The 27441-nt window shown below is 46.4% G+C and overlaps 1 protein-coding gene and 4 long non-coding RNA genes across 6 annotated transcripts; 3 read left to right on the forward strand and 2 right to left on the reverse strand.

Moving 5' to 3' along the window:
• Positions 1–1103: 1103 nt before the first annotated feature.
• Positions 1104–5745, reverse strand: SIX2 (SIX homeobox 2). Its single transcript, XM_041476882.1, has 2 exons — positions 4871–5745; positions 1104–2304 (listed from the first exon to the last, which is right to left on the reverse strand). Exons 1-2 carry the CDS (start codon positions 5428–5430, stop codon positions 2001–2003), a joined length of 864 nt encoding a protein of 287 aa, XP_041332816.1. The 5' UTR covers positions 5431–5745; the 3' UTR covers positions 1104–2000.
• On the forward strand, positions 5315–26599 carry LOC121358576. Of its 2 annotated transcripts, XR_005955908.1 has the most exons (8): positions 5315–5431; positions 11913–12149; positions 12850–12905; positions 14252–14428; positions 23904–24219; positions 24448–24564; positions 24725–24857; positions 25969–26599. It is a non-coding gene; the product is annotated as an uncharacterized LOC121358576 (long non-coding RNA). The 2 variants fall into 2 exon arrangements; XR_005955909.1 differs by lacking the exons at positions 23904–24219; positions 24448–24564.
• On the forward strand, positions 5920–8831 carry LOC121358578. The gene is made up of 3 exons (XR_005955911.1): positions 5920–7042; positions 7165–7774; positions 8238–8831. It is a non-coding gene; the product is annotated as an uncharacterized LOC121358578 (long non-coding RNA).
• LOC121358577 lies at positions 8985–11895 on the reverse strand. The gene is made up of 2 exons (XR_005955910.1): positions 11311–11895; positions 8985–10926 (listed from the first exon to the last, which is right to left on the reverse strand). It is a non-coding gene; the product is annotated as an uncharacterized LOC121358577 (long non-coding RNA).
• On the forward strand, positions 16816–18263 carry LOC121358579. The gene is made up of 2 exons (XR_005955912.1): positions 16816–16851; positions 17517–18263. It is a non-coding gene; the product is annotated as an uncharacterized LOC121358579 (long non-coding RNA).
• Positions 26600–27441: the final 842 nt, after the last annotated feature.

A 27441-nucleotide genomic window follows, 5' to 3' on the forward strand; every position in this document is an offset into this window, starting at 1 on the left:
CGAATATATCACGTTGTCTCCGATAAAATATTGTACCCCGCTGCACCCCAGCGTAACGAGAAAACTGGATTTGCAGCCGCGTCTAAGGGAGAGCTTTTTTCGGAGACTGAACCTCCCCATTACCGGCATCCATACACTCCCTTCTATAGACTTTTAACGGGACCTCAGAGAAATGTGCTTTTAGCGGACACCCGCAAACGCACAGAGGCGCTAATCCAGACCCAGATTACATCAAATTAGGACACTGCCCGCACAATACTCCCACTGATTGAAATTTCATCCAGCATCTGAAACCTGGACACGATCTTTGCTGATCTACACATTTTTCTATGCCGCTTGAAGTCAAATCGTTTTCTCGGTTTATTTTTCACAAGAAAATCATTCCAAAGAAGATTAAAATAGATCAAAAATGAAGATATAAAGCTGTTTGTAAGTACTGAGAACACTTTAAACTCATAACACATTCGGCTTCTAGCAAAGACGAACAGCGAGGGTGCAAGTGCAAGAGTCCTGAGCTCTTTTAACTGGGCAAACTGGAAAGCAACCTGCCTGTCTCTTTGGCCACCCGGTGCTTACAGGAAAGGAAATTTAAAAGAGAGAAAGAAAAAGGAGAATAATAGAGAAATCCCTTCCCCAGCATCCCGCAGGCGCCGGAAAGGCGTTTGCAGCCCAGCCGTGCTGGATCCCGGAGCGGGGTCTGGCCACCCTCGGTTTGCCCACCCTCCTTCGGGACACGGTGGGGGGAAGAGGGGGCAGCTTTTTGCCGGGGCAGGCGAGCACCGGGGCAGAAAAGCCCGAGGTCGTGCCCTCGGGGAGCAGGTGGGCGACCACTCCGCTTCCCTCAAGGCCCGCACTTCCCGTCCTTCCCCGTGCCCGGGCTCTCCGCTCCTGCAAGGTGACTTGGGCTGCCCGTGGCGTTCAGCGCTTCCCCGGACCGGGCCGGCAAGGGCCCCGGCGTGCCCGGGCCAAACCGGGACGGGTGGCGGGGCTCTGGCCGCCCGGCACCGCCTCCCCCGGCGTCCCCACCAGGACGTCCGCTCTGCTCCGCTCAGGACTGAGCCCGAAAACACCCCGCGGGCGAGTGAAGCAACCATACACCGAGCTGGATTTCTAAATTTTATTATAAAATAAAAGCAGAAATATTTTCCAAAGAATGTATTCACATAATATAAACAATAAACAAAACTAAGGTGAGTGACTTGCGGTTGATACTGTCGTTTAGGTCTAAACTTGAGCAGCAATTCCTGTTTTCTTTTTAAAGCCCACTCCAGCCCGCATCGCACACCGAGGGGAAAATCTACCTCTGCCTTCCTTCGGGCCGGAGCCGGGCCATCATTTCCTTTCCCACCCAGCAAATGGCGAAAGCACCACATGGACAAGGCCAAAGAAGCTGTTTCTGCATAGCATCAGCTACAAGAAGGTTACAGAGTCTGCCTAGAGCGCGTGTTGCTGCTATATCTTGACTACAACTTTTGTATTCTTAGTTGGAATTGTACATCGTACACCTGCCACGGATACATAACTACAATAGAATAACGGGAGTGATGTGTAACTTTCAAACAGGCATGGCAAGAGCAGCCTTGCGTTCCCCTTTCTTCCCCACCCCCCCAAAAATAAAAATATTACGATGTGCCTCTTCCCACACAGACCGGCCCGATCGAGTGACAACACTGAGAGATTTGTGAAGTTAAGGCTGGAATGAGCTGCTACACCTATCAGCCTTACAGCCTGCCGTGAAAATCACGGCTCCTGATCAACAGTCCTTACACGCCTGAAAACGCCTGTAAGCAACCCTTAAGGCTTTTCACAATATCAGCTACCCACAGCGGAGTCCACGACCTTCCAAACCTGCAGCCAGCCTGCTGCCAAAGGGCACAACACTTCCACTAAGGTGTTTGTCATTGCTTTCAAAGTCCCTCGTAAGATTAAGGAAAAAAAAAAATAATAGGAAAAATTGAGGAAAGGAGGGCTGGTGCGAAGGAGTGAGCGTGTACACGGTTTTAAGAGCCCAGATCGACCAAGTTAGATGACATGGGGTTGAGAATGGAGTCCTGCAAGCTGTGGTGGTGCATGGGGTCGGCGCTGGGCACGGGGATGGCGCTGGGGCCCTGGGGGTGGCCCAGGCCGTGCAGGGGCTGCAGCCCGGGGTTGGAGCTAAGCAGCAGCGCGGGGCTGGAGGAGGTGTGATCCGGGGTCCCTGACGGCGTCTTCTCGTCCTCTGAGCTCCCCAAAACTGTCTTATTCCCGTTCATTGACGCCGAGAGCGGGTTGTGGCTGTTGGAGTTGGAATTCTCGTTGTTTTCCCTATAGGAAACACAAAAGAGGGAGGGAAATCACCATGTGGCCGTCGCTCCGGGGTGCGCACCGCGGGAGCGGGGGAGGTGGGAGCTGGCTCCAGGGAGCAGCGAGCGGAGGGGAGTGCAAAAACTGTAGGTTTAAAAACTCTGCCAACCTCCAAGGCCTCTTCATCTGGCGCTTAGGTCTAAGGTCCGCTGAGCTTGTAAACAGTCTCCCACCAGCCCAGCGGAAAGTGTCACTTTGCCAAACCGTAATTTTCTGCATCCAAAGAGTTTGCACAGCGTGAGGAAGGGGGCGGAAGGGAAGGGAGGAAGACTTTATATTAAAAAAAAAACAAAACAAAACAAAAAAAAACAAAACAAAAAAAGCAAAACTTTTTAACTTTAAAACTGCTCTAGGAGCTGAAGAGATGTTCAGCCATGATTTCTCCTGAGAAGGCCGAAGCCCGGAGAGCTGCAAGCTCTCCAAGGATGACTCCGTGCAGCAGAACAGCCTCCAGGGCTCACATCAGGAAGGAAAGTCTTTTGCTTAAGTAACTGGACATGGTTTTTTCCCCCTCGCCCTGAGCTTCAAGCTCAAAACATAGCCCAATATGGACGATAAGGAAAGCGAACAGAGTTAACCCGCTGCTTTCCCCGGCCCTCTCAGGAAATGGTCCGCATGCCCGCCGCTGCTCCTCCGTGCCCTCCTGGAGCGGCGTGGGCGCAGCCAGGATGGCTCTGGCACGGCTCCGCGGCGGGGGCAGCCGGCACCACCGGTGCGCCTGCCGACAAAGGCTCGGAAAGTCAGGACATAGTTTCGAAATTCATCACCTGGTAAATACCAAGGAATCGCTGGAGGCGGGCCAAGCCCTTGCATATGTATCTATATATTTATATATCTATATATGGGGGTTTTTTTTCGGTAATGTGAGTGACAAGAAGGGGTCGGGGTTGCCGTCTAGGCAAGGCTTACGCGGCCTACATAGCTCTCGTATAAATACTTTAGACACCGTTCTGCCTGAAATACTGAAGGCAGTACAAGCCTATTTAAAAGCTTCTGCGGAAGTTTTGTAACACGCTATCTGGCAGAGGGGTCTTATCCTGCAGGATTTGGTCGAGAGAAGTTAAGCTATTGCACTGACGGGTTTTCCTCACTAAGGGCTGCATGATGTGGCTGGAGACACTTAGTGCCAAAAAAATAAAAATATACAAGAAAGCTCTGTTTGAACAGGTTTCCTTGAGCGGATGGCAATCCCATGAACGGTCTGTTTTCCAACGCCTGGAGTGTAATATTAAGTTGAGTGTATTTTTCAATGTCAAAAATATTATTTGTCTCTGGAGACCTTTAAAGTTTGATTCCTCGGGAAAAAAAAAAAAAAAAGAATAAGTGTAACCTTCATTTCCTCTGGATATTTGAAGGTGAGTCCCTGCTATCAGCAATAAAAAGGATCTCTAACATCTCGTAAAACCAACACTTGTGAGGATTTGAAGGAAAATTAAGGCGCTAGCACAGTTTCGGGAAATGAATAGAGCAAATCTGTGCCCGAATGTGCCGGGCTGCACAGCAGTGAGGCCGCGGCGCTGCCCGTTTCCAAAACACAGTTGGCAGAAACCAAAGACAGAAAGAATTCTCCTCGGAGGCACAGATCTACAGGATTCTGATCCACTCATTAACCGCGCAGATCGTACGATCATACGATTGCCTGTACGGACCGGGCAGGTCAGTGAGCTAGTGAAGGCAGTAAGAGACCCTTTTTACTTCTTCGACCGTCTTCCTAAGGCACAGGGACTGCTGATGGAAAAATCATCCCGAATAGCCAGGGATGTAGGCATTAACCTCTTCGCGGCCATTAATGGTCCCCTTCACTCCACTTAGGGTGAAAAACACAGATGCAGAATCATATTCGGCCTAAGAACACACACCTATTGACGTGCGTTCATGAGCACCTTGCTGGGCAGCGAATAAGAACTGCAAGGTCATGAGCGAGGCAGGAAATTGCTCCGCTCAGTCCTTGTCCAGGTCTCCTGCCGCACGCCAGGAGCCCAGGACAGAGGACATATTTGCTACCACCGTTCAGACCCACGCGTTGTCGGCTGCCCCTTTCTGCGCCTGGATAACCCCCAAGGACGCGCTCTGAGCTGCGCGGGGCGCGGAGCCCTTGGGCCCTCCGCCGCCGGCCTCTCCCGACGGGCCGCGGAGCCGCACGGGCACCTCCGGCCACGGCTCCTGGCCGGGCTCCACGCCGGGTTGCGGCGGAGAGGAGGCGGCAGCGCTGCTTAACCAGGAGTCGCCGCAGGCCGTGTGAAGCGTCCCTGGCAGCCGGGGCTGCCCCGGCGCTGTGCGGGGAGTGGGGTGTCGGCGGGGAACGGGTCTCGGCCGCCTCTCCCGGGGCTACTTTTGGTGCACAGACGCCTTCACCGCGCGCCTAGCTCGCTGGCCTCTGAGCGCCCCCGAGGCGGAGAGCCCTCGTCCCCTCTCAGCGGGCCTTCCGCAGCCGGGGCTGGGGCAGATAGAGAGATTCAGGGTGAGCCCCGGGGTCGGAGAGCCGCGGGCGCCGGGGGAAACCGTGGGAACCCGTGGGAAGCCGTACCTTTCCTTGGCCTCGGCGGCGCGGTCCCGCTGCCGGCGGTTCTTGAACCAGTTGCTGACCTGGGTGGTGGTGAGGCCGGTGGCCTCGGCCAGCTCCCGCTTCTCGCGGGGGGACGGGTAGGGGTTGTGGGCGTACCACTCTCGGAGGACGCTGCGGCTCTTCTCCTTGAAGCAATAGCTGGTCTCCTCGCCGTCCCAGATGGAGCGGGGCAGCGGGAACTTGCGGCGCACCCGGTACTTGCCCACCGCCCCTAGGGGTCGCCCCCGCAGCTTCTCCGCCTCGATGTAGTGCGCCTTCAGCCAGAGCTGCTGCAGCTTGGGGTGGTTGTGGGGGGAGAACTGGTGGCTCTCCAGGATCTTGTAGAGCTCGCGGAAGTTGCCCCGGTGGAAGGCCACCACCGCCTTGGCCTTCAGGACGCTCTCGTTCTTGTGGAGGTGTTCGCAGGCAGGGAGGGACCAGAGGAACCGCCCCAGCCGCTCGATGTTGCCGCCTTGCTGGAGCACCTCGCAGACGCAGGCCACTTGCTCTTGGGTGAAGCCAAAAGTCGGGAGCATCGACATGGTGAGCCCTGCCGCGCCGCGCGCCCTACGGCCGCATAGAGGGGAGCGGCGCGGGGCGGCGGGCAGCGCCCGGCATGCGGGGCCGGCCCCGGGGCGGCGGGGGCGCGGGGGGCCGCGGCCATCGGCGGCGCCCGGCCCCGGGGCGGTCGCGGGAGCCGGGGAAAAAATGCGAAGAGCGACGAAAAAAGTCTCGAGAGCCCGAGCGCGGGCGGCTTTTCCCCCCGGCCGCCGCCTCGTTTTTGTAAGTCCAAGTTGCGAGAGTAACTTCGTGCCTCTTTTGTCTCCTATCTGCAGCGCTCGCAGCGGCCGCGGCTCTCACACCCCCACCCCCCTCGGCCGCCGGTTTGGGATCTCCCTGCTTCCCCCCCACCCCCCACCGCCAGATCCCACATAATATAGTGGTAAAGCCCTGCTCGCTCGCTCCTCTCTCCTTCTCGGAGTTTTCCCCCCTTTCTTTCTCTCTCTCCCTTTTTTTTTTTTTTTTTTTTTTTTAATAATATTATTCTAAGCTGGCATGAAAAGTGATTATCCGCGCTGTGATTGGTCCGGTTATCTGACCCGGGGACTGCCAGGAGAAGACAATAGTTTTAGTCAAATTATTTGCCATGGTGACGCTGTCAATCAGGGGTAACCCGATCTGTTTTGAGGTGGCTCCCCGGCTGGGTTGACAGATTGCTCAGATCCACTCAGAGGCGGCCCCGAGAGCTGAGATATTAGCTAGCGAGGGAGAAATTTCCGTCGTGATTGACGCTGCAGGCGCCCGTCGGGGGAGAGGGGGAGCGCGGTGCCCGGGCCCCTGCTCCTCGCCGCGGGGCACTGCGGCGCGGCGGGACGGAGCCGCTGTCTCGGCCGGGCTCCGCCGTCCCGTCTGGATCCCGCAGCCCCATCCCATACCCGCTGCTCGGGACGGACAGCGGGCTCTGCCGTCCCTGGCAGCCGCGGCTGCAGTGGGAGGAAAAGCCCGTCTCCGACCCTTACAGAAAAAATTCTTTCTAAAAGCGTTCCCTTGTAGCCCCTCTCCCCAGCGCCCAGTAACCACTGTTGGAGAGTTTTATAAGGAAGGGGCCTCTCATGTACAATGGAGACCCTGTTCGTGACCTGGGATCCCATTTCACGCTTCTCGTACCTGCCCGGGAGCGAGAAGAAGGCACGATGATACGGGGCCGGAGAGGGATTGCCTCTCCATGAATCGCCGGCCGTGCCCCACAGCGCTCCAGCGTGAAGGGCGCTGGCATTTGTGATCCCCGGACGCCGGACATTTACTTATACTCGATTTCCAGAGCGTGTCGGGGTGTTTCATCCAGGAGAGGAACACGTGTAAAAGTCAGAGAGACTTCTCTTGATTAAACGGACCCTTATCACCCACGCGTGCCCTTTGCACACCGCGTTTTAAGTTTACCGACTCCGCGGGGCAGGGACCCGCATCATTTCCCGTCCTTTGTCGGTCTACACAAAGTGAAAGGCGAGGGAGAGAGGTAGTGCAAGCTGCAAGGTCGAGGGAGAGGGTGCGATGAGCGGCTGAAGGGAGCCGCGGTGCCTTCTCGGGAGCGGCGCACGGGGGGGCGGCCGAGTGGGACCGCCGGGGCGGAGGCTGGCGCCGGGGATCGCCCAGGTGAGGGCACTCGGGAGGAGCCTCCCGGCCACAAACTCAGGGTAGTTTCCATGGCCTCTTATGTTCCCCTTTTGCTGAGAAATAATAATTAATCCCACAAGCTCCTTCTACGGTATTTGCAGTCCTGACAGGAGAGGTCTCTGCAATTGTGGGTTCCTGCCACGGTACCTTTTTAGCCACCACGGCGCGTCAGGGATTTAGCGAAGCCACAAGAGACCGGACTGCGGCTCCCCGCCTCGCAGCCTGAGCCTCCGCGGCCGACGCACCGAGCCTCCGGGCCGGCCCGAGCGGGCGCAGCGGCCGTTCCCGGGGGAAGGCGAGGCTGGGGCGGCGGCGCGCAGCCCGGCGGCCCCCGGCGGCGGCGGCTCCCGGCGAGGAGCCGCGCCAGGGCTGCGGCCGGGGGAAATGCGGCGGGGGAGGGAGGCAGGAGGAGGAGGAGGAAGAGGGCGGAGTAGGGGGGCAGCGGATCAACCGTGTCCAGCTCCCAGCATGTCCGAACGCCTGTGTATATCCGCGGCGTATGCCCGTACTTTCTCGAGTGCACTCTGCTGAGGAAGCTGTCCTCCTACCTGTCCGTCCGGTCTTTTCACGAGTGCTGCCATAGGGAAACAGTGGCAAGCGGGCGGTTCCCGCCCTGGATCCTCCGGGAACGGAAAATAGAGGCTTCTTTTTCAGATGGAGGAAAGAACAGCTCAAATTCGTTTAAAACAAAATCGGGCTTGTGGGTGACAGGTCGGTAAAGTCCCCTCGCATGATGCTCCCTCCGTTCTTTTACAAAATGAGCTCTCAACCGCTTAGTGCCTAGATTCCGGCCGATCTCTGCAGGATTCAAACTGTGCTTGTTTGTAAACGAAAGCATCCCGATCCCAGCGCTTCCTAGCCAACCTAGGCGGCTGGATAGTTCATAGCCGCAGCTGCAGCCAGCAGTGGCGGGACGGTACAACCGCGCCACTTCAAAGGTTGCTCTGAGCAGAAAAGGCAACAAAACCACAAATCCCCTCTCCCGTCCCCGACCTCTGCGCGCACACACCGTGTGCCTTCCGCTCCCTCCCGCAATAGGGACCCTGGAAATAATGAAAAGTGCTAGCGAGGTCTGAGCTGTGTCTCCCGCCTCCATGCCACCACGCTCGGTCGCCCCACGTTTATTAGGGATATATCTGACTCCTCTTCCTCTCTTTCTATCTCACAACCACAGTGGTTAAATCTGAACGGGAGCAGCTGTTAGCCCTAGTTGGAAAGGAGATGTCAAAACCTGTTGCTTAGATTTAGACCTGAAAAAGTCTTCTTAGCATCCTAAAATGTGAGTACAGAGTTTACACTCCAGCTCCTCCATAGGCGCTTTCACTTTAGGCTGCCTTAGCCAGGCTGCAGCTTGCATGTAATGTAAGTTCACTTCCCGGAGAGCTGGGCAGAGGCAGGGCTACCCCCTTCCCGGGCACCCTGTATCAGCTTGCGTCCTAGAGCTATCGTAAATTAGTGACATCTGGATCCAAATTCTGCATAACTGCTTTTATCTTTAGGGAAAGAGAAAATTTTTCCTACGTGCGAGAAGCAGATACTGGCTGCACAGCCGCGGCGCTGAGCGAATCGCATTGTAGTGCCTTGCGAGCGAAATAGGCAATCGGGAGAGGAGCTTTTTTTGGCATTTGCGAAGGCTCTCGTTCCCTGACATTATATTTCAGAGCAGGAGGAGCGAATCGCCTGCTCACATTTGCCCCTGGACCGACGAGATGGTTTCGCCTGGCTACTGCCAGCTGTCTCCCGTTTAGCTGTCGTGGAAAGTTTTAGCTGAGCCGACCCAAATTTTCGTTCGGCTCCGCTGCCGCCGGGCGGCGAAGGCCGGGGTTTCACCCGGTCCGGGCCCGGCTGTCACTTTGCCTCACCCCGCTGCGCAGCAGCGTGCGGGGCCATCAGTGTCACAACAATCTTTGGGAAATAAGAGTTAAATAAAAAGGTGGTTTTTATTGTGACTCTCCTTCCATTAGCTGTGACACAGTCTGGCTGAGGAACGGGGTGTGGGCGGGCGGTTTTCTTCGAGGCGCCTTTTCTTGCGTGGAACTGTTCCGTGCCCTCAAATGAGTGCTGAAGTAGAGCTGCAGTTGTCTGGAAATCGCCTTTTCGGCTCTGCCTTCCCCGTCCCTTTGTAAACAACAGCCTGTATGGGAAGCTGCAGGCCCGCATTGCTCCTGTCAAACACAGGAGCCGATTCGCCCAAGCTGCCCGACACCTTTCCCCAGCCTCTTCGACGGCTGCTTTTGCGGAGCCCCTCATCCTTTTCACCGTGTTGGGTTCGGGACAAACCTGTCACCCACTCTCACAGAGCTGCGGACACATCCGCTCCTGCCAGCCAGCCGTGGGCTCGCCAGGGAGACAGGGCCACCTCCAAGGGCGCTTTTATCGGCAGGGGTAGCGAACAAATGATAAACACTACAACTTCCACGTGCCAGAAAGAAACACATTTCCCCGCAGATGTCCACTACCGTGGCGAAGACTGTAGGGAGAGCAACCAAAATGACAGGCAACTCCAAGTTTTTGTTTGTTTCTTTCTTTCCTTCATTTTAAAATATTTTTTAAAAATTAAAAAAAAAATTCTTTCCTTTTGGTGGGACTGCAATATGCTTTCCCCTTAAGACCTGTGGGGTTTACTGAGACCGAAAGCTTGCCAGAATGAAGCTGCTACTCCGGCTAGGTTTTTCTTTTATTTATTTATTTTTTTAAAAAAGGCATCATAGCTACCTTTGCAGCGATACTGGGCCTACCTGCCCCATACCGTCCAACTCTGGGGCTCACTCAGTTTCCCCGGGCTCACAAGTTTTTATTTTTTCCGTGGCGGGACTACGGCTTCTTTAGGCGGCAAAAGCTCACCCGGGATTCCCAGAGGCAAATTTGCAACCCGGATCCGCGGGTTTTTCCCTCCGCCCTCACGTTATTTATTCACGCTTTTATTTATTTTTCAGTTTTGTTTAAAACCCGAATCTATCCCATCAAAGATGGCACTAAGTTCCTGTTTCGACTGAAAAAAGAAAGCACGGCAGACGATCACTGCACACAACTAAATTAAGACAAACAACAGTTGCTTGTTGTTCCCTGGTTTGGGGAGAAAGGAATAATTCAAAGCTTTTGCTGCGCGCAATGCACCGTTCCTCAAGGGGACGGGTCAAGGATTTCAGATATGTAGCGGGTAACTCGATTATGCTAACAAACTCCGCTTGAAAGAGAACGCTGGTGGGTGCGGGGCGCGGAGCGGGTGCTGGGGACTGGGGCACTCTGCTGGGAGCCCAGGGGAGCGGAGCCTCTGCCCCACGGAGCCGCCCCGCTCCCCGCTCCCGCAGCTCCGCCGCTCGTCTCCAGCGCGGAGCCTTTTCCCCGCCGGCTAGACCTGAGATGCTCGAGTAACACCTTCGAAAGAGATGTATTAATCAGGAGATGGGGGCCTGAAGGGACGTGACTGAGTCGCCCTCGGTGAACCTTCCCGCCCCCCGGCCGCCCCCCGTGAAATGGGACTCCGGGGGCGGCACTGTGTCCCCAGCTCAAGGCGCTGTAACCTCCGGAGCCTCCCACGAAACAAGATGGCCCCCCCAGACGATTAATGCGGCCGGTCCTGATTACTTTTATATTATTCTTTCTCAATCTAGGGCGAGGGGTTGAGAGTTTTTACCCAGTTCTGCCAACAGCACCCTCCCGGCCGTTAACCCCAGCATGGATATTTATTTGGGGTGTTCCCACAGATCCCACGGAGTCCACAATCGGCTGGGGGGAGGACCAGGGGAAACAGAAGGGGGGCCCGGGCCGGTGGCCAGTCAGCCTCCGCCCCACTCCCGGCTGCGGGGACCGCCTCAGATGCTCCGCGGCGCGAGGGAACTCTCTCGGCACACAGTGTACAGCTAACAGACAAGACAACAACAACAACAAAAGGCACATATGGTTAAAATAAAGCGAGAGAGAGAGAGGGAGAGAGAGCGAGAGCTTTCTGCCTTAGGGGATTGGCAATAACTAGCCAGAAATGCAGGGTATTGAATCTAAACTTCTGGTGGGCTTCTGCGGGATTGACAACTTAAATCACACTACAAGCATCAATTTGACAATATTTGTAAACTTCTTGTTTCCAGGGATCTTCTTGATCAGAGATAGTCCAGGTTGGTATGAGCTCCAGCCACGAAGGTCTCTTTCCCCCCCCCCCCCCCCCTTTCCCCTCTTCCGAGTTGATGAATAGCGATCATGTTTCTTTTAATGGCTGCCCCCTATTCTCACAGCCTCCCACAACTAACCCAAGAGCCTGTTTCCTCGACCTCAGTTAATTCCGCTGATTATTCCAAGATGATGAGGAAAGCACGAAGATTGTTCACTGTTCCTACCGATTCAGAGCATTTTTGTTACCATCTCCATCCCTGGCTCACAGGAATTTGACCGGGGAGTATTTTTAGGAAGAGGCAGCCCTCCCTTCGCTCCTGCCTTCCCTCCCCAGGCAGCAGACAGCTCCGGGGGCTCGGCCACAGTCCTGTCGCCCCGTGGGTGCGCGATGCCCGCCGGGGGGACCGAGCACAGCCCCCTTGGTGCAGCGGCAGCGGCGGCGGCGGCCGGGAGGTCCCGGGCCAGCGGCACCGCCGGCGTCTCTGGGGCGCTCAGGTGGCGGCGGCGCAGGTGAACCCGAGCTCCGGAGGGCCTTTTCCCAAAGGGAGCAAACCGTCCACCGTGTCCTGCGGCACCAAAGGGAATTTCGGATCCCCCGAGGAAGGAAAGAGGCTCCTTCGGCCCCACGGGCTGGAGGCGGGATCCACTCCGAGAAACCTCACTAGAGGGCTCTAATACTCAGCTCCAATGGCTGCTGAGAGGAAACAAGGCTCGTCCTTAACATCCTTTAGTCTTCCAGATAGGTTAAACCTGGAAAAGTCTTCCGCAGTCTGTCAAAGGTGATTCAGAGATGTCATTGCCATGGCAAGAAATGCCTTATCTGAGAAGCAGCCACCAACTACCCTGCTTACCTGCAAGTGAGTGGAATTCCTGTCCCCTTCCTGGTGCATAATGATACAAGAGGATTTGGGGAGCCCTTCTTTTGCTGTATCCATGCCAAGGGAACGAAGCACAGCCTCTAAAGACCCAGACACAGGTATCCTTGCCAAGATTTAGGGACAAAAGATATGTCTACATACACAGATATGTAGACTTTTTTTCCCCTTCACTGTAGAAAGAGCTTGTGTAAGATCTTCCATAGTCTGTGCTATTTAATATGTTCATAAACAATCTTTTAATTCTTGCAAGACTGAGGCAAGCTGAAATGTAATGTAGTGTTAGCAAGTAGCACACAGACATTTATGTCAAATGCTGATGAATTTAGCTGCAGTTTGCTCAGTTTTGGGATTTTTTTCCCTTTTAAATAATTGTAATGATTTGCCATTAGAAAAAAAAAAACCAAATGAAACAGTATCAATCAAAACTAAAACAATTATTTGTTGTAAGGGAAAATTAATAGAATTTCAGAATGCTTGTTATAACACCAAATAGCTTTTGTAATAAATAAGTAAATTGCCTTATTTGCAGAAATTAGAAAGTGCAATTTATTTGCTTGTCATGTTTTGTAATTTTTCTGGTAAGTTTTGTGCACAGATCAAAACTACAGGAACAGCTTTATGGAAAACTCGATAGTTCATATAACATCAGTTTAAAAGTGATCAACTTTCCTGTGGAAAATTTGCTACTTCTGAACATGTGACAATGTTCTGTATTTTCCTCTATGGTTTGTTTCAACCTCCTTTTTGCTGAGTTAGTTCTGCTCTGTCCTTTGATGTCTTCTCCGCTTTATTTCATAGGTTCTTGAATCAACTCGAATACGCTGGGGACCTTTTACTTCCCAGAGAAAAACCTGGTATCCCTTTTCATTCCTTTCTTTTTTTTTTTTTTTTCATCAGTTTTATTCTCCATATAAACAAGGACTTTATTACTAGACTAAGATTGACTTTGTTGCTTATTTAAGATATAGAAAAGGCCAACCCAGTGAACACTGAATTGGTTTCAGTCAGTTAAGTCACTTCAGCAGGCAGCACTGTGATTGTGTGCTGCTGGGGTACCATACCCCCATCAAATTTCCTCCAACAGCCAAGTCATGTGTGCACAAGGTGCATAAGGACACAGAATCTCCCCTGGAAGCAGATGCTGATGGCAGCACACACTGATGCTGCACAGTGCAAGGAGGGGACATGAGCTAAGCACACCATTTGGCTGCCATGATGCACCCAGGCACAACTTTGGTTGTACCAGATGGCACCTGATTTGACTCCCTCTGTCCTGCACTATTCTAGTCCGCTAACACTCTTCCAGAAGTTTCTGCTGTCCCTTCCATGCTCTCTGTCTGCTCCCTCCTTTGGCTTCCTGTTGTGAAAATATCACTTGAACAATTTGCAATGCATTCCCTTATATTATCTCTGATACTCAGAACTAGAAGCTCACAAGAATTTTTTTTTTTTTTTTTTTTTTTGAACCACAGAGGCACCAAAAGGCCCAAAGACCCGGTGACAAATGCCAAATGCCTCAGGAACAGAGAGGGGATCTCAGCACTATTTTAGTTAGCAATAGACATAGTTCAAGCACCTTTGCAAAATGGGACTAAACATCACACCACCTTGAGACACAGAAATTCTTTGTCCTTCTAACAGAGTTTATAGTCACTGCTGCAGTAATTTTTAGTTGGTTCATTCACACCATAGCTTGCTGAAGAAGCTGATACCAGGCATAGGGCTGAAGATTTCATTGAGTGACACTGAGCTGCAAGCACGGGATTCTTGTGCAGCTACAATTTTTCTATGTCTGCTACCTGCTCTGGATAAAAAACAATAAGGAAATTACTCTTTAAAGTGATTAAATATACACACACACACAGACACACACAGACACGAATTTATGTGTATTTATGTAGTTTGTCTGTTTTAATTAACTTTTGTTTAATTTTAATTAATGAAAAAACAGATTGCAATTTATTGAAATCCAAAACTTTTCTTAAACTGTAAGATAACCACATCAGAGTGATATAACCTGGCAAAAATTACCTTAATTTTGAACTCTTTTTCATTTCAATCATATAAGAGAGGTGGTGGAAGAAATGAACAGAACCTGAGACAAGCTGGACAAAGTCTAGGAAGAATTTTAGAGAATAAGATTATTTTTCTCTCTTTCTCTCTCTTTTTTTTTTTTTTTTTTTTTTTTTTTTTTAATCAGCATCCTGAAACAAATACAGTTGTGGGTGAGGGTGATATGTTCCTGTTTATTTTGAAATGGAAGGAGGTTAGCAGCAACATTTGGCATGCACTGAAGAAGTCTGAGTACTGGGCCTTACAGTCATCATGAAGTGAGCCTCAGCTTTCAAGAAGAGAAGAAATAAAGAAGTGTAATTGGGTGAGTTGTGTGAATTATAACGTGAAAGCTGTAATGTAACGAGCATGTTTAATGCATGTAAGGGAAGGAAATGTTCTCAGTGCCAAACTGGATTAGTGGCTGGCAGGGGTGGATGAGTGGTATGAATACATCAAGGAGAGGGATGTGCCTGAGGATGGTTTTCTTAATCCATCAAACTGTTCTTTGAGACTTTTGGATATAGAGGACAAAGGTGGGGCCATTAATTTAAAGGATTAGGGCAAAAAGATTGAACAAAGAATGCAAACTGAAGGGTCCAAGTGTGGTCCCATCAACATCCCAGAGGAGGGTGTAGGCATCACAAATGATCCAGGGATTGCTGGATGCCAGCCCAGGGTGGTTGCAGTGATCTCTGGCCTTAAATAAGATGAAGTCTTCAGCTAGGTGAGAGACTGTTGGAGGCTTGGAAGCAGTTGAAAGAGTGGAAAGAGTATTTGCCATGAGATAAGACATAGAAGGAGGTTTATGAAAGTGAAAGTTTGAAATTTTGTTGATGAACCTCTCTCAGGCATCTACCAATTATGCATCTGACACACAGAGTGGCAGACAGTCTAGAATGGCACAGATCTTGGCAGTGTTATTGGACCAGCATTGTCACAAGGAGGAATGGTTTCTGAAAAATGCATAAAACTTTTTCCTTCAGTGTCAGGCAAGCATTTTCGGAAGAGAATTCACATTATTATTAATTATTATAAAATTATGGCTCTTAAATGTCCCCATTCCCTGGGGACAAGAAGATGAACATTTATGTCTCTGGTTATGTCTCTTAGAGCTCACTAAAAGCAGCTAAGAAGTGCAAAATCTTGTTCCTGGTATATATTTCCTTTGTGCTAATCTTTCAAGATACTGAAGGTGTTGAGATATTGTTGATATTATGTAACCTTCATTAGTTAGGCACACATAAGTGTTCATTTTGGTTCTGACAAATTTTATTTGATCTCTGGAGACCCATAGTGTGATTCTTGCTCAATAATTTTGAGCATAAAGGGCACTTTTCTAAGTACTATAGAAGCTACAAAGTTTAAATGATCATGATCTGTAGAATTTGATGAAGCAGACATGTTTCCTGCCATATGTTAAACGAACAACTAGTTACTGTGTACTGTGTGGTGATACAGGTTGGTAATCTGATGCTGAATAATACGATGTCATGTGAAGACTTAAGCTATTTCCTTGTATAGTCCCCAAGAAATAATATTTTCTTTGTGCACATCTGAAAATTCACAGGCAAATATGCAACCAATCAAATCTTGTACAAATGTTAACACCCAGATGTGTGTGTTTCTGCATGGAATTAATGTACAGCTAGCAGAATTGTTGGATAGAGAAATCCTGTAAAAATACAGATTAGGCACACACAAGTTAAATATGTCTAACTAGTCCGCCAAGAATGTACAGTTTTATGAAATCTGTTTTAGGTACAGAACTCTCAATATTTCTTTTGAAAAACTTTCCATTAACATACAAAAAAGAGAGTGCAGATTTCTGTAATAATCAGCAGAACCTTCCCATTTCATGTAAACAAATCAAAAGAACCATATAACCTTACTTCCAAAGGTCAACCCTTGCCCTCCAAACTCCCATTAGAAGTTAGAACTTGAGTAATCCTATCTTTTAATGACAAACTTTACAATAAACACATTTTGTATTTAGTAATAATCATTAATAACAAGTCTGTATGTTAGGTAGAACTTTTTTGAGAGAGACTGTCCAGTATTTGCTATGCTAAAATCCAGCGGTACTTGATTTGACCATTTAGAGTGCCAGTTTAGATTAATAACAAAAATGGGAGTGAAAATAGAGAGAAAATACCCATGTCTGAGAAGACCTGTCTCTTGTTCAGGTTGATACACCTTATAGCCCCAGTAAATTAGAAGGAGCTATTTGAAATTTGGGAGCCACAGGGGATTAAAATCAGATAAACCTCAGAACTGAAACCCAGGGTAAATTGTTGCAGAAGTTCATTTCACACCTCACAAACTTCCATTTTATTCAATAACTAGTTAGCCAGGAAAATAAAGGAAAGATTTCTCTCTGTGTGCCTGTATGTGCTGTACATGTACAATGTATGCACACCTTCACACACACCTGTGTATCCAGACTTAATAATTTTATAAATATGATGGGAGCCTTCCCTTCATCCTCTTATTAAATCAGTGGGAAGTTTGCTGAAACGAAGTGTTCTGAATGTCTATTTGTTTCTATTTCTATCTATTCCTAATCTGATCTATTTCTTCCACAAATGAGGAAACATGCAGTAGAGTTGACAAGCTCATGCTATTGTGGGGTTTGAAGCCATTTGAAGCCATGCCATTTGAAGACAGCAAACAGAATATTCTCTTTTTTTGATGTATAAGTTAAATTCTTTCATTGTCACCTTGTTTGTTGAAAATTTTGGTGAAAAAGTGAGTAAGTACTGAATAGATTTTTCTGTACTATCTTCATTAACATGCCAACTTGAGCTAGAAGGCCAGTGAAGAAGAAGAAAAATCAGCAGGGAACTATATAATGCAATATACATTTGAAACGTGGACATGTAGCATGGGAGATTTTTGCACTTCCCTTAATGCTCTCTACTGCCATGAATTACATTAATCTAGTGTCAGTTTAGGAAAGATAACGAGTGAGAAAATTCTCATTAGTTAAAATTTATGGCATATACAGGGCAATTTATCTCTTCTTAAATGCAAAGTAGTAAGCATTCATGCTCACCTACATCATAAATGCAAGTTCCTTTTCTGCCTGTAGAAGTAATATACCCCCCAAAAATGGGAGAACCACCAGCAAATCCCGTGACAGCCAGTGGGAACTGGTTTTCTCCATTCCTTTGTGTATGTATTTTGAGTTCCTCATAGAAATGGACTCAGATATTAATTTCGTATTGAGAAGATTCATCCTTTTGGACATGTAAAAATGTAGTTTAATCTGAATTGATCCATTAATGTTAAAACCAAGCAAAGCTGCAGGATTTAAAATGCAGTCTAAACTCTGTTCAAGGCAGGTTTATTTCATTCTAATGATGTAACTATTCAGCATGCTGTTAGTGCTGTTTCATCTGTCTCCAATTCAGAGTCCCAACTTGATTACCTGAAGTGGTGTCATTTTTGAGAAAGGCTGAACAACCCTGCCCAAGAAATTTCCCGTTTCTGGCCTCACTCCGACGTTGCATACTTTTCATGGACAGATGGTCATTGACTGATCACAGTATTTTCTGGGTATCTTCTGATGGCTGCTCAACCCCAGAAACAAAAAGGGAAAGTTGCCAAATCCATTTGCTCTATGTGACTCCCCACTTCAGTCACACAGGAAAAGGCCTTGCCTCTAACCTGGGCAGTTGATGGCTGGGTTTTCTCTTCATGTGTATCCTCTAAAACTGAACTGTGGATTTGAGAGGAAACAAGCTTAATATGCCATGTGCTTCCTATTTGTTGGAGGCATCAATGCTGAAGCTCTGTTGGCATGCTAAAATGTGAACATTTTTACAATGTAGCAGGTTATGGAAGCTGCTCTTGATAAATTCCAGTAACGGCATTTTACACTCCATGTGTTCCTTTCTGTGAATGACAGATTGCACTATTATGTCTCTAAAGAAGCTCTTGACAAGGGTGATTCAGGCACAAAGAAAGTGGAACATGTGTCTAATTCAGTGTTTCTACATTCCCTAGCACATTTACACAGGACTGTGATCTTGTTCTTTCTGATACACTAGAGCAAGCAAAAACACTGTTTATTCTAAGTTAGACACTCCCTAATAACATCAGAGCCTCTGCTGATGTAAACCTAAAAATAAACCTATGAGTATGTTATCTCTTCTTCACTCTTGACTGAATCTGGAGCTATATGTAGAAGTTTACCAGATTTTTTTTCCTCTTAGCTGGGCAGTAGAAGGGACTGTGGCAGACAGACCAGAGGTAGATGATTTGACTTGCTGGATAGTAGGGATTAGAGATTAACCAGTCTACTTGAGTAACTACTAGAAGTCTTTGTGTTGAAAATAGAGTCACTAAGTAAAAATAATGACACACATTCTGTATTCTGAAAGTGCTTCTTGCAAGAAGATAGTTCATAATCTTACCCAGTAGGAATCTTCCAGGCATAGAAATTACTACTGGTTTTATCCATTTGGTGGAACTAATGGGAAAAAATTTCAAAGATATATTATTGTTTGTGATTGACTAAATACTTAAAACACATATCATTAACCACTAAGTGCTCTCTAAAAACAGCACACAAATACAGTTGTAAATACTAGAAACACTGTGCCTGATTTGGAAACATTCAGAATAACCCCAGCATTCCTCAAATGCATAGTTTTAACTTTGCTCAGGTCTGTTTTGTGGTTTACTCTTCAGCCTTCTAGGTGGATACATGAGTTTCCATTTCAAGTTTTAGCTTAATGACTTCACATAAGAAACAGGAGAAAAGGAAAGCTGTATGAATTAAACATTACATAGGATTTGGCAAAGCACTTACAGGAATTCCATAAGGAAGGGTAAAAAAACCCCAATCCCTACATAGCTGCACAAAGTTAGCAGTAACAACGAATAGTGCTGTTACCCTCTTAAAGTACACACTTTTCAATCAGACTTGGCTGGTGAAATGCAGAAGCTTCATGTGGATTACACTTTTTAAAATCTTTCAACATCAAAAAATAGAAGAACTGTAGTGTGTTTTTGTTTCAGAGTACTTTGCATGCAATCTCAAGATAAATTGGAGATACTGATTGTGTTTGTACCTGTGCCAGACATTGTCGTTAGATATTTCTGGTTTGTTTCATCAGCCAGATGAACTTACCCAGGGACATTGATCAAATACCTACATTTAAAAGAACACACTGTCAAATTAGTGGATAGAAAGAGCACATTATGAGAGAGAAATTATCTGGTGAAAGATTTAAAGACTGACTCACTTGTGTTTTGTTTCATTAAATGTGGGGTAGTCCCCTTTCATTTTCCATTTAGCATGAACATACTTGTACTCCATTACAGTATCAGCCTTATAAGAAATTAACTGGCTTGGGACACACATGAGCCTCCTTGGAAAAAATATGACTTCCCATATTACAGATTCTAGATTACCTTAAAATATAGTGCCTGGAGTAGCTTATCCCACAGGACTTCCTGGAGACATTCCCATGTACTGCAGTAGGTCTCATGGCTACAAAGTGCTGTGGTTTTCCTGCAGGAGCCTGTCCAGATGGCCAGGGTGGTGGCTGCTTCTCCAAAGGGAAGGGCTTGGGACAGCAAAGGGTACATCCACCACTCTCAGGGACGCAGAATATATTCTCAAGAGGAAAATACAAAAATCCTTAGGAAAACTTTTGGACATTGTCTTTCCTCTCCTCTCTCTTAGATGCTCTTGGAAGAAAATCTTGATCCTTTTAGTTAGTGTCAAGGGAGCAGCTCATTGTGATAATGGAGGGGTGAAGATGGGGCTGGAGAGTGAGCACATGTGAGTTAGGGGAGATCCAGACAAGCAGAAAAAAAGAATTAAATGGATTGAAAAAGGCTTCAGAAGTTACAGCTGAGAGTATTTTATCTTTGTTTTGGTAACACTGGGTAATGTCATTCGGGTTGGCTAAACGCCCTTGCTCTTCAAAAGAGTTGTCAAAGATTTATTTTATAAAAATGTAAGCAAAAGACACACCAAACACTTTGTGTTTCCTGTTTTTTTAGGTCTTTGTGTCAGTGGGAATTTCTTGCTGTCTTATTTATTATACACTAAGTATTTCTAGATAGAAAATACTTCTATCTTCTGATTGATACCTATATGATACCCAGCTATTTCTCTCGGTATATGTTATCTGTATAAATGTACAGAACCCAGTGGACCCTGGAGCCCACTCCCATCCTGCACAGCAAGAGCAGGTCATTGCTGTCCCAGGCGAGAATTCAGACACCTCTATTCATTTCCATCTTGGTGGCAGATGACTGAAAGGCCTTTGCCTGATGTGGCAAGGAAGCCCCAAGGTGGGAAGAGGGTTACAGCCATCTGGCTGTAACTGAGGCTGTTCCCCATGTGTGCTTGCCTGCTTTCTGCCCTCCAAATGTCATAATGTTCCTACTTTGGTGCAATATTGTGGTGCAAGGCAGCAACATGTCAAGCTTTGTTTGCTCTCTGAAGCCATGCTCACCCTCAAGCCCCACACCTCAGGTATCTTGAAGCTGAGCAAGCAGGCAAGGACAGGGTTCACAGCGGGATTTCATGCGGTAGAATCCCAGTGTTACTAGTCTTACACTTAGCCTGTTAGCCCTCACAGTCAGTTGCACTAGTGTGTGCTCCTTGCTGCGAGAGATCCTTCCTAATCCAGGTAGTACCCAGAGAGCTGCCATTCCAAAGCTAGACTTCATGGCTCAAACTCACAGTTCACAGAGAAAGTGCCCTGTATAAATTGTCAGCCTTGAAGCCAAACCCTTCCCCACTCAGCTTGCATGGTAAATCAAGCTTTGGTGCTACTTTCCATCCAGCTCCATTACACAAGTAGTCTGATTTAGTTTTATGGCAGAAAAGTGTTTCAGCTAAAATGGTATTTTTCACAGAGTGGGGGATAAACATGACTATTTTATTTGTAAAGTGAAAGGCTATGAGATTGTAACAGGCAGTGCAGGTGCATTTTCAAATCCCTGCCTGGCTGTCTCAGTACTGGGCTTGGTGCCTGAATTCTCTCATGCTCAGATCTACAGCAGCACCACAACAAATCAGAATCTTCCATGAAAGCTTTCACTCCCCATATTCAAAAAGACATTTCCATTAATGCCTGTGAAATTTTGCCCTGTGTCTTTTGGAAGTGAAAATAGCCAGCCCCCAGAACTACTGTACCATCCTTGTTCCCCAGAAATGTTAATTCATCATTAAAATTATTAAACAGTAAATGGCTGAGATGTGTTATTACAAGCTTGAAGTATTTCCTTGGATTGTTTAAAAAATCTCTGTTTTAATTTGAGTCATCTATTTTTTTTCCTTTTACAGTTTTGAGTGCTCTATCTTACCATATGTGAAACATTTCTTAAAGGTGTCAAAGTGACTTGTCATGGGTTTGGAATGAGAACTAAATTAAATGTCCATACTGTAACATACTTATATAAATAATGAGATATTCCAGTATAAACCATTCATTTGGCAGTCATTTCTACATCAGCAAGTACTAAGTGCTATAGAATTCCTGCCTAAATTTGACACATGCAGAGAAAATCAGGAAGGAAAATGTGTGTGTGTGTGTGTGTGTGTGTGTTTAGAATTTTATAGAAAAAGACAGCCCCTTGTATTCTGTTGCCATGAAAGTATTTCTAACATTTTTGGAAATAGTGCAAGGAGTTTTACAAAATACTTTGGATTCACAGCAGAATGCTGGAGCATTCATCTGTCTCCTACTGAACTCCAAAACTTTCCATAATTTAGAAACAGAAATGAATAAAAAAGACATTAGAATGACAATAAGAGTGATTTATTATGGACGACATAGTGTCACTGCTTTTAAGAAAAACTACATTAAATAGAAATTCTTCATAAAATAAAAAATGCTTCCTATTGAACATTGCTCAGAATTTGCTTATTAGTGTATTATATCACTGAATTGCCAGGTCTGGCATTTCTCATCCAAATAATGTTTCAAAGTGCCAGCAAGGCTTGTGGGCTGCAGAACAAACCATGTTAGGAATAATGCATGTACAGAAACATGACAGCAGCAAAGTTAGTTTTGCTGGGATTCTGGAAATCGCCCTGGAGGGCCCTTTTTCTTGCATCAGCTTCACTTTCATGGCATCAAGCTAACAATAATCAAAAATGTATAATAGATATTTAGTTCTAAGCTGTCTTTTGAACTGCCTGGCTGCTTTAAGCAGTGTTTTGGCTAAAAGTCTTTCTCACTCAAAGGTCCATGCTCATATACTTTGACAGTATACATGGTAAACAAACCTTGTACTCCAGGTGAATTTTATCTTCAGACAAATGGCATCACCTGTAGGTTCCAATGGTGTCCTGGTTTGAAGGCAGCAGGTCCTGCACCTGCTGAACAGCATGTCCCAGACCCCAAGTTTGACAGAGATGGGCAGTCTGGCCCAAAGGAGCAGCAGAACTTTCTCACATTTAACGACGCACTTCAGGTTCAAGTCTGAGATGTGCTGGTTGTGACATGGATTTTTCGCTGGCACCAGGTGTGCCATAGTCTTTATGTTTGTCCATGATTCATGGACAAATCTGTCTTTATATTTGCACGTGATTCATCTCCAAAAACTGTGTAATTTTGGATGATCTCTGAAATCTCTCTGGATTAAGAAATAAATTAGTTACCCATTCTACTATTTGTTTATGCCTTAGTGACTTAAAATATTCAAATAGTTTCACACTTGGAATCAAAGTTCATAACTACAGCTCTTAGCTTGTAGCTTTTCAGAGATTGCTTCATGTAAATGCAGAAGTGTTTCTAAGTAGTTTACAGATGCATTTTAGTTATCTTCAAAACATGGCTAATTACATGAATGCACAAGCTTCCAGCAAATAATTTGATCAAGTGTTAATCTTAATTGAATCACCTAAAACAAGATAATTTTTTGTCTTTATCGCAACCGACAGCTGAAGTTTATGGACAGGAAGCACAAGCCTTCCACTGCACTCTTCAAAATTGTGTCCCCTGCCTGTCATGAAGAGAAAAAAATCTATCTGTGGTGGAATTTGCAGAGCACAACAGTCCTAGCAAGTGTAGTGGTGTGCCTAGGAGAGCTACCCACAGTCTGGGTTGCATCTGTAGCATGCAAGAGCTCATGATGGCACCAGGCACCCTGGGTGACTCCAGAGGAGATAAACAGTTGGTTAAGTTAGACTCAAGAGGTGTATTGGGATTGGAACTTTTAGCTTCTTTCATGCACTTGGTGCCCCAACACACTCTTGCAATAACGTTGCAGGACTTTTTTTCTATCCATTTACTAGGAATAATTTAATGACAGTTCATTGCTTACTTGTCCATGGGTTGTACGGATTTCATTAACTAGACACTTATTTTTGTAAAGATTTTTGACCTATATAAAGCAACAGAGTTTCTGTGAGCTTTTTGCTTAAAATCCTCTCTGACAAGAATCTCACTAAATATTTGCTGATCTCAACTATGTTCCTATGGCTTGAAAACCTGTATCAATAACTCAAGGGTACAAATGTGTCAAGTGGTCGCAATTATCTTCTAAACAAACATTGGAAAAGAAAAAAGGCACAAGCTAAGCCATAGAAAAACATGGTTAATGCACTCCAATTTACCTTGTCCAATAGTGACTCCATCACATAATGATGTATTTATGATGAGTGCATAGCAGAGTCTGAAACCTTATTTTTTTAAAAACTGCTTAGCTGTCTTTTTTTTTTTTTTTTTTTTTTGGATTTTTTTTTTTTTTTTTTTTTTTTTTTCGGTTTTTTTTTTCCTTTCTCTTTCTCTCTTTCTCTTTCCCCTCCTTAATGGTCATGAGTCAAGGTGGAATTAAAAGACAACTAGAGCCATATTGCACAAATAAGTTTTAAGAGCATTTGCTACAGAGTGTGATACATCCCACATGGAAAAAATCCTCTCAACTCGTGCTGCCCACTCTGCACTAAACTGCATGAACACACCAAGTGGAATAGCTTTGGAAAGTGATTGTTGTTGGTACCAAAACACTTAGGACCTCAGCTCCATCATCACATTCTCTGAACACTGGCCAGAAGATTTCCTGCTTCAGAGACCTTTGGGGTAAAGAGATTAATGGGGAAGCTGATTATGTATTGGCTACTGATTCCAGCTCTGCAGAGAGGTAAAAGTCAAATAAAATTCATTATTTTGTAACATTGTCACAGTCTTTTAAATATATTATACTCTGAAGACTTCTGAAAGTCCCAGAGCAGTATTTTGATATGTTAATTTGAAAAAAATGCATTTTAAGAGAGTTCATGGAGACCTAATATTTTCTTGTGTTAGTGTTTCTATTTTTACATTGCCTTGCTTTCCCCCAACTTTTTATTTCTCCATTAATTTTAATTAGGTTCTCACTGGATTTCAAGTACAGTAAAAGTACAGAAATAGGAAAGGTTTCTTGCCAAGACTGACCAAGATGCCACAGACATATAGTCCCACATCCTCCCACTCTTCGTGTCTAAGGGTTTGTATTTTCAATCCAACACATGTCCCTCTCCTGCTCCTCTGCCCCAGCTTCAAACACTGGTGGAATCTGTAGTGTCTTGACAAGTTCTTGTATTAGTAAGACAGCTATTTATCAAACTGCAACACAGGCACTCAAATTTCCCCTTGTCTCTTATTAGGTTGCATTGTGCCGTTTAAGAAATATTGGTGGTGTCAGATTCTCAGTGCTGGGAGAATGGCACAAAGGGGCACTAAATCAGTGTCACTGGCACCTGGAAACAGCTGGTGGAGGAAGCAGCACCCTCCAAACCAGTGAGTATAGCCCCATGAGCCAAAGTGTGTTTCTGGGAAAATCTGGGCCTGGGAATCTCTGAGGTGGTTCTTGTAGCATTGTGTCCAGATTTGCTGGTCACAGTGCTTGGGAAGAGTGAAGGTGATAGTGCAGTATTTGTGCTCCATGGACTTGGCTTTGGACTAAGCAGGGTCATGCTCATCAACACAGGCGAGTCCTTCATGCATTTGGGGTTCTCACCATAGCCAGGCAAACTGTTGGTCATGTCCAATGGCAAATACATGGGGCATTCTGGAAAGATACAGTTTCCATCAGTGATGTGGGGTAAGAGTGGATCCTTAAAGTTATACATTTATTTTAATTACTAACAATGTGTTCTTCTGCATGAAATGTAAGGAGATGCTGTTTCCTGCAGCTTAAATCACAGCCACAATAGATTGTCATTTTAAAGGGACAAGGCAACCCTTTTCTGCCTGAAGCTGTGGTGAACTGGAACAATGCCACCTTCATGAGGCTGAACTGAACAGTCCTTGGGTTGTCCAGAGTAGCACTTTAAATTTCTTTCCAGAGCCCCAATGAGGGGATATGTAGGTGGAGGAAGTTACAGGAAGGTGGCTCTTCCTGGCTGTGTACCTGTCCCTCACCTGACTCTTGTGGGGTAGCCCCCTCCCCATCCCCTCAGCTACCCAACAGCATGCTTTCTGCAATGGAAATCCCACTCAGAGGACTTCCCTCCTCTTTGCTGACCAGGGTTGAGCTCCAGGGCATTTCCCCTTCTCCTCCCTTTCGGTAACACCTGGCCAAGAGAGGAAGAGAAAGAGAGGAGATGAAAAGAGAGAGAGGAGAGCCTTGTCTGTTACCTCATCTTTTCCCACCACCTGATCAGGGAGAAGGGAAAGCAGTTGGAGCTCTGCTCCTTGGCAGCACCCCTTCTCCAGCCAAGTCTGGGGCAGAGGCTCCAAAAGTGTGGTTGGGACTGCACACGTGACATGGGCAGTGGGACAAAACTTTTTCCTGGTAAAAATTGCTAAATGGGAATGATATCTCCTTTGGGTGAAGTTGGTTTTAATGCTAGAGAAGTACTGTATGCCTTTGTCTCAGATGCTGAGAACTTTCCTATCTCTTTGGCAGACCTTAGAGAAGAAGTTTACCGCACAGAAATGCAACCTCACAGAGTTCCCCACTACTCAAATGTCCTTGAACAGGATCCAGAGGATGTGGCTCATGAGAAAGAGAGACTGAGCTATGGTTACAAGTTCAGGTCTACTTCAAGATCACTTCTACTCAGACAAATATTTACTTCCCACAGACATAGAGCTATACATTTTGTAAGACATTGCATTACCTTCCAGTATTTGGAACCACCTGATCTGTGTTTGGTTGATCTGATAGCTGCCTGAAGTATAGGTCACAATGAGTTATCACACTTTTCTGGCAGCACTGAGTGGAAGGAAAAAGCTGTAAGAGAAATGATCTATTGTCCTCAATTGCATGAACTTGGAACGGCAGATAAGAAGCAGATCCATTATTTCCATCTGCAGGAGGCAGCCATCTTATATCTCCATGATCTTTACTGTAGATAAAGATGAAGTAAACCTCTTGCCTTACAGAAAGCCCTCTGTCCTTTTGGTTTAGACCATAAGCTCCCCTGGCAGTGTAACAGGCATAACAGCAAAAAAAGCAGACTTATATTAATACCTCCCAAAGAGAATATGCATTTAATCATATGCTTCATTTTAAGCTTGTGTTTGAACTTCTATCACTTTTTAATTTTGGATGTTAATAAAAATATTTTGTGAGAGCGAGTGAGTAATTCATAAGTGTATTTATAGCTATTATGTCCCAATTCATTCAATTTCCAATTCTTGTTGGCAAAGAGAGGTGTGGGGTTTTCTGTCCATGCTAGGTTTCCACAACAACGAAGGTCTCCTTTCAATCTCTTTCCAACAAGATTGGATTGATTAACTATGCTACTGTTTATTTTGCTGTACCTGCCAAGTATATGGCAACGCAGAAATAGGAAAAATTAGCCTAATGTGAATATGTGGACAACAGAGAATGCCAGAACAAATATCATCCCTGAACATGCAACAATTCCCATTTGATTTCATTTCAGGACACCCATGATTCAGATGCACCATCCAGACAAAGAAAACATCAGCTTCTAATTCAAGTTCTTAATTTTGTAACAAAATCAGCTGAGAACATTTACCAGAAAATTACATTTCTTCTTTTTCTTTCTTTCTTTCTTTCTTTCTTTCTTTCTTTCTTTCTTTCTTTCTTTCTTTCTTTCTTTTTCTTCTTTCCTCTCTCTCTCTCTTTCTCTCTTTCTCTCTTTCTCTTTCCTTTTCTGTTTCCCTTTCCTTTCATCTTGTGTTTTTTCCCCCTCTCTACAGAGTCAGACTTACTCAACAAAAACCCTGATGGGAAATGGAGAAATGTGTGTTCAGAAAGGTAAGGTAAGCAAGGAAAACTGGAGACACAGTACGCTTTCAGAGCCTTAGGATCTTGTTTTAGGATTAGGATCCCAAAACAATGTTCATCTTACATGAAGTAAGTAACAGTGACAGGAAACTGCAAGACAAAGAAATCTTTCTGCTCCTC

The sequence above is a fragment of the Pyrgilauda ruficollis genome, unplaced genomic scaffold (genome assembly GCF_017590135.1).
Source record: "Pyrgilauda ruficollis isolate IOZ18807 unplaced genomic scaffold, ASM1759013v1 scaffold4, whole genome shotgun sequence".
Taxonomy (NCBI): Eukaryota; Metazoa; Chordata; class Aves; order Passeriformes; family Passeridae; genus Pyrgilauda; species Pyrgilauda ruficollis.

What these genes read in the sequence shown, in the direction of transcription:
- SIX2 (XM_041476882.1), bottom strand. Translation starts at nt 5,430, where the DNA reads ATGTCGATGCTCCCGACTTTTGGCTTCACCCAAGAGCAAGTGGCCTGC. An exon ending in GCCGCCGAGGCCAAGGAAAG is followed by an intron (nt 2,305 to 4,870) that starts GTACGGCTTCCC and finishes TGTTTCCTATAG; the next exon opens with GGAAAACAACGAGAATTCCA.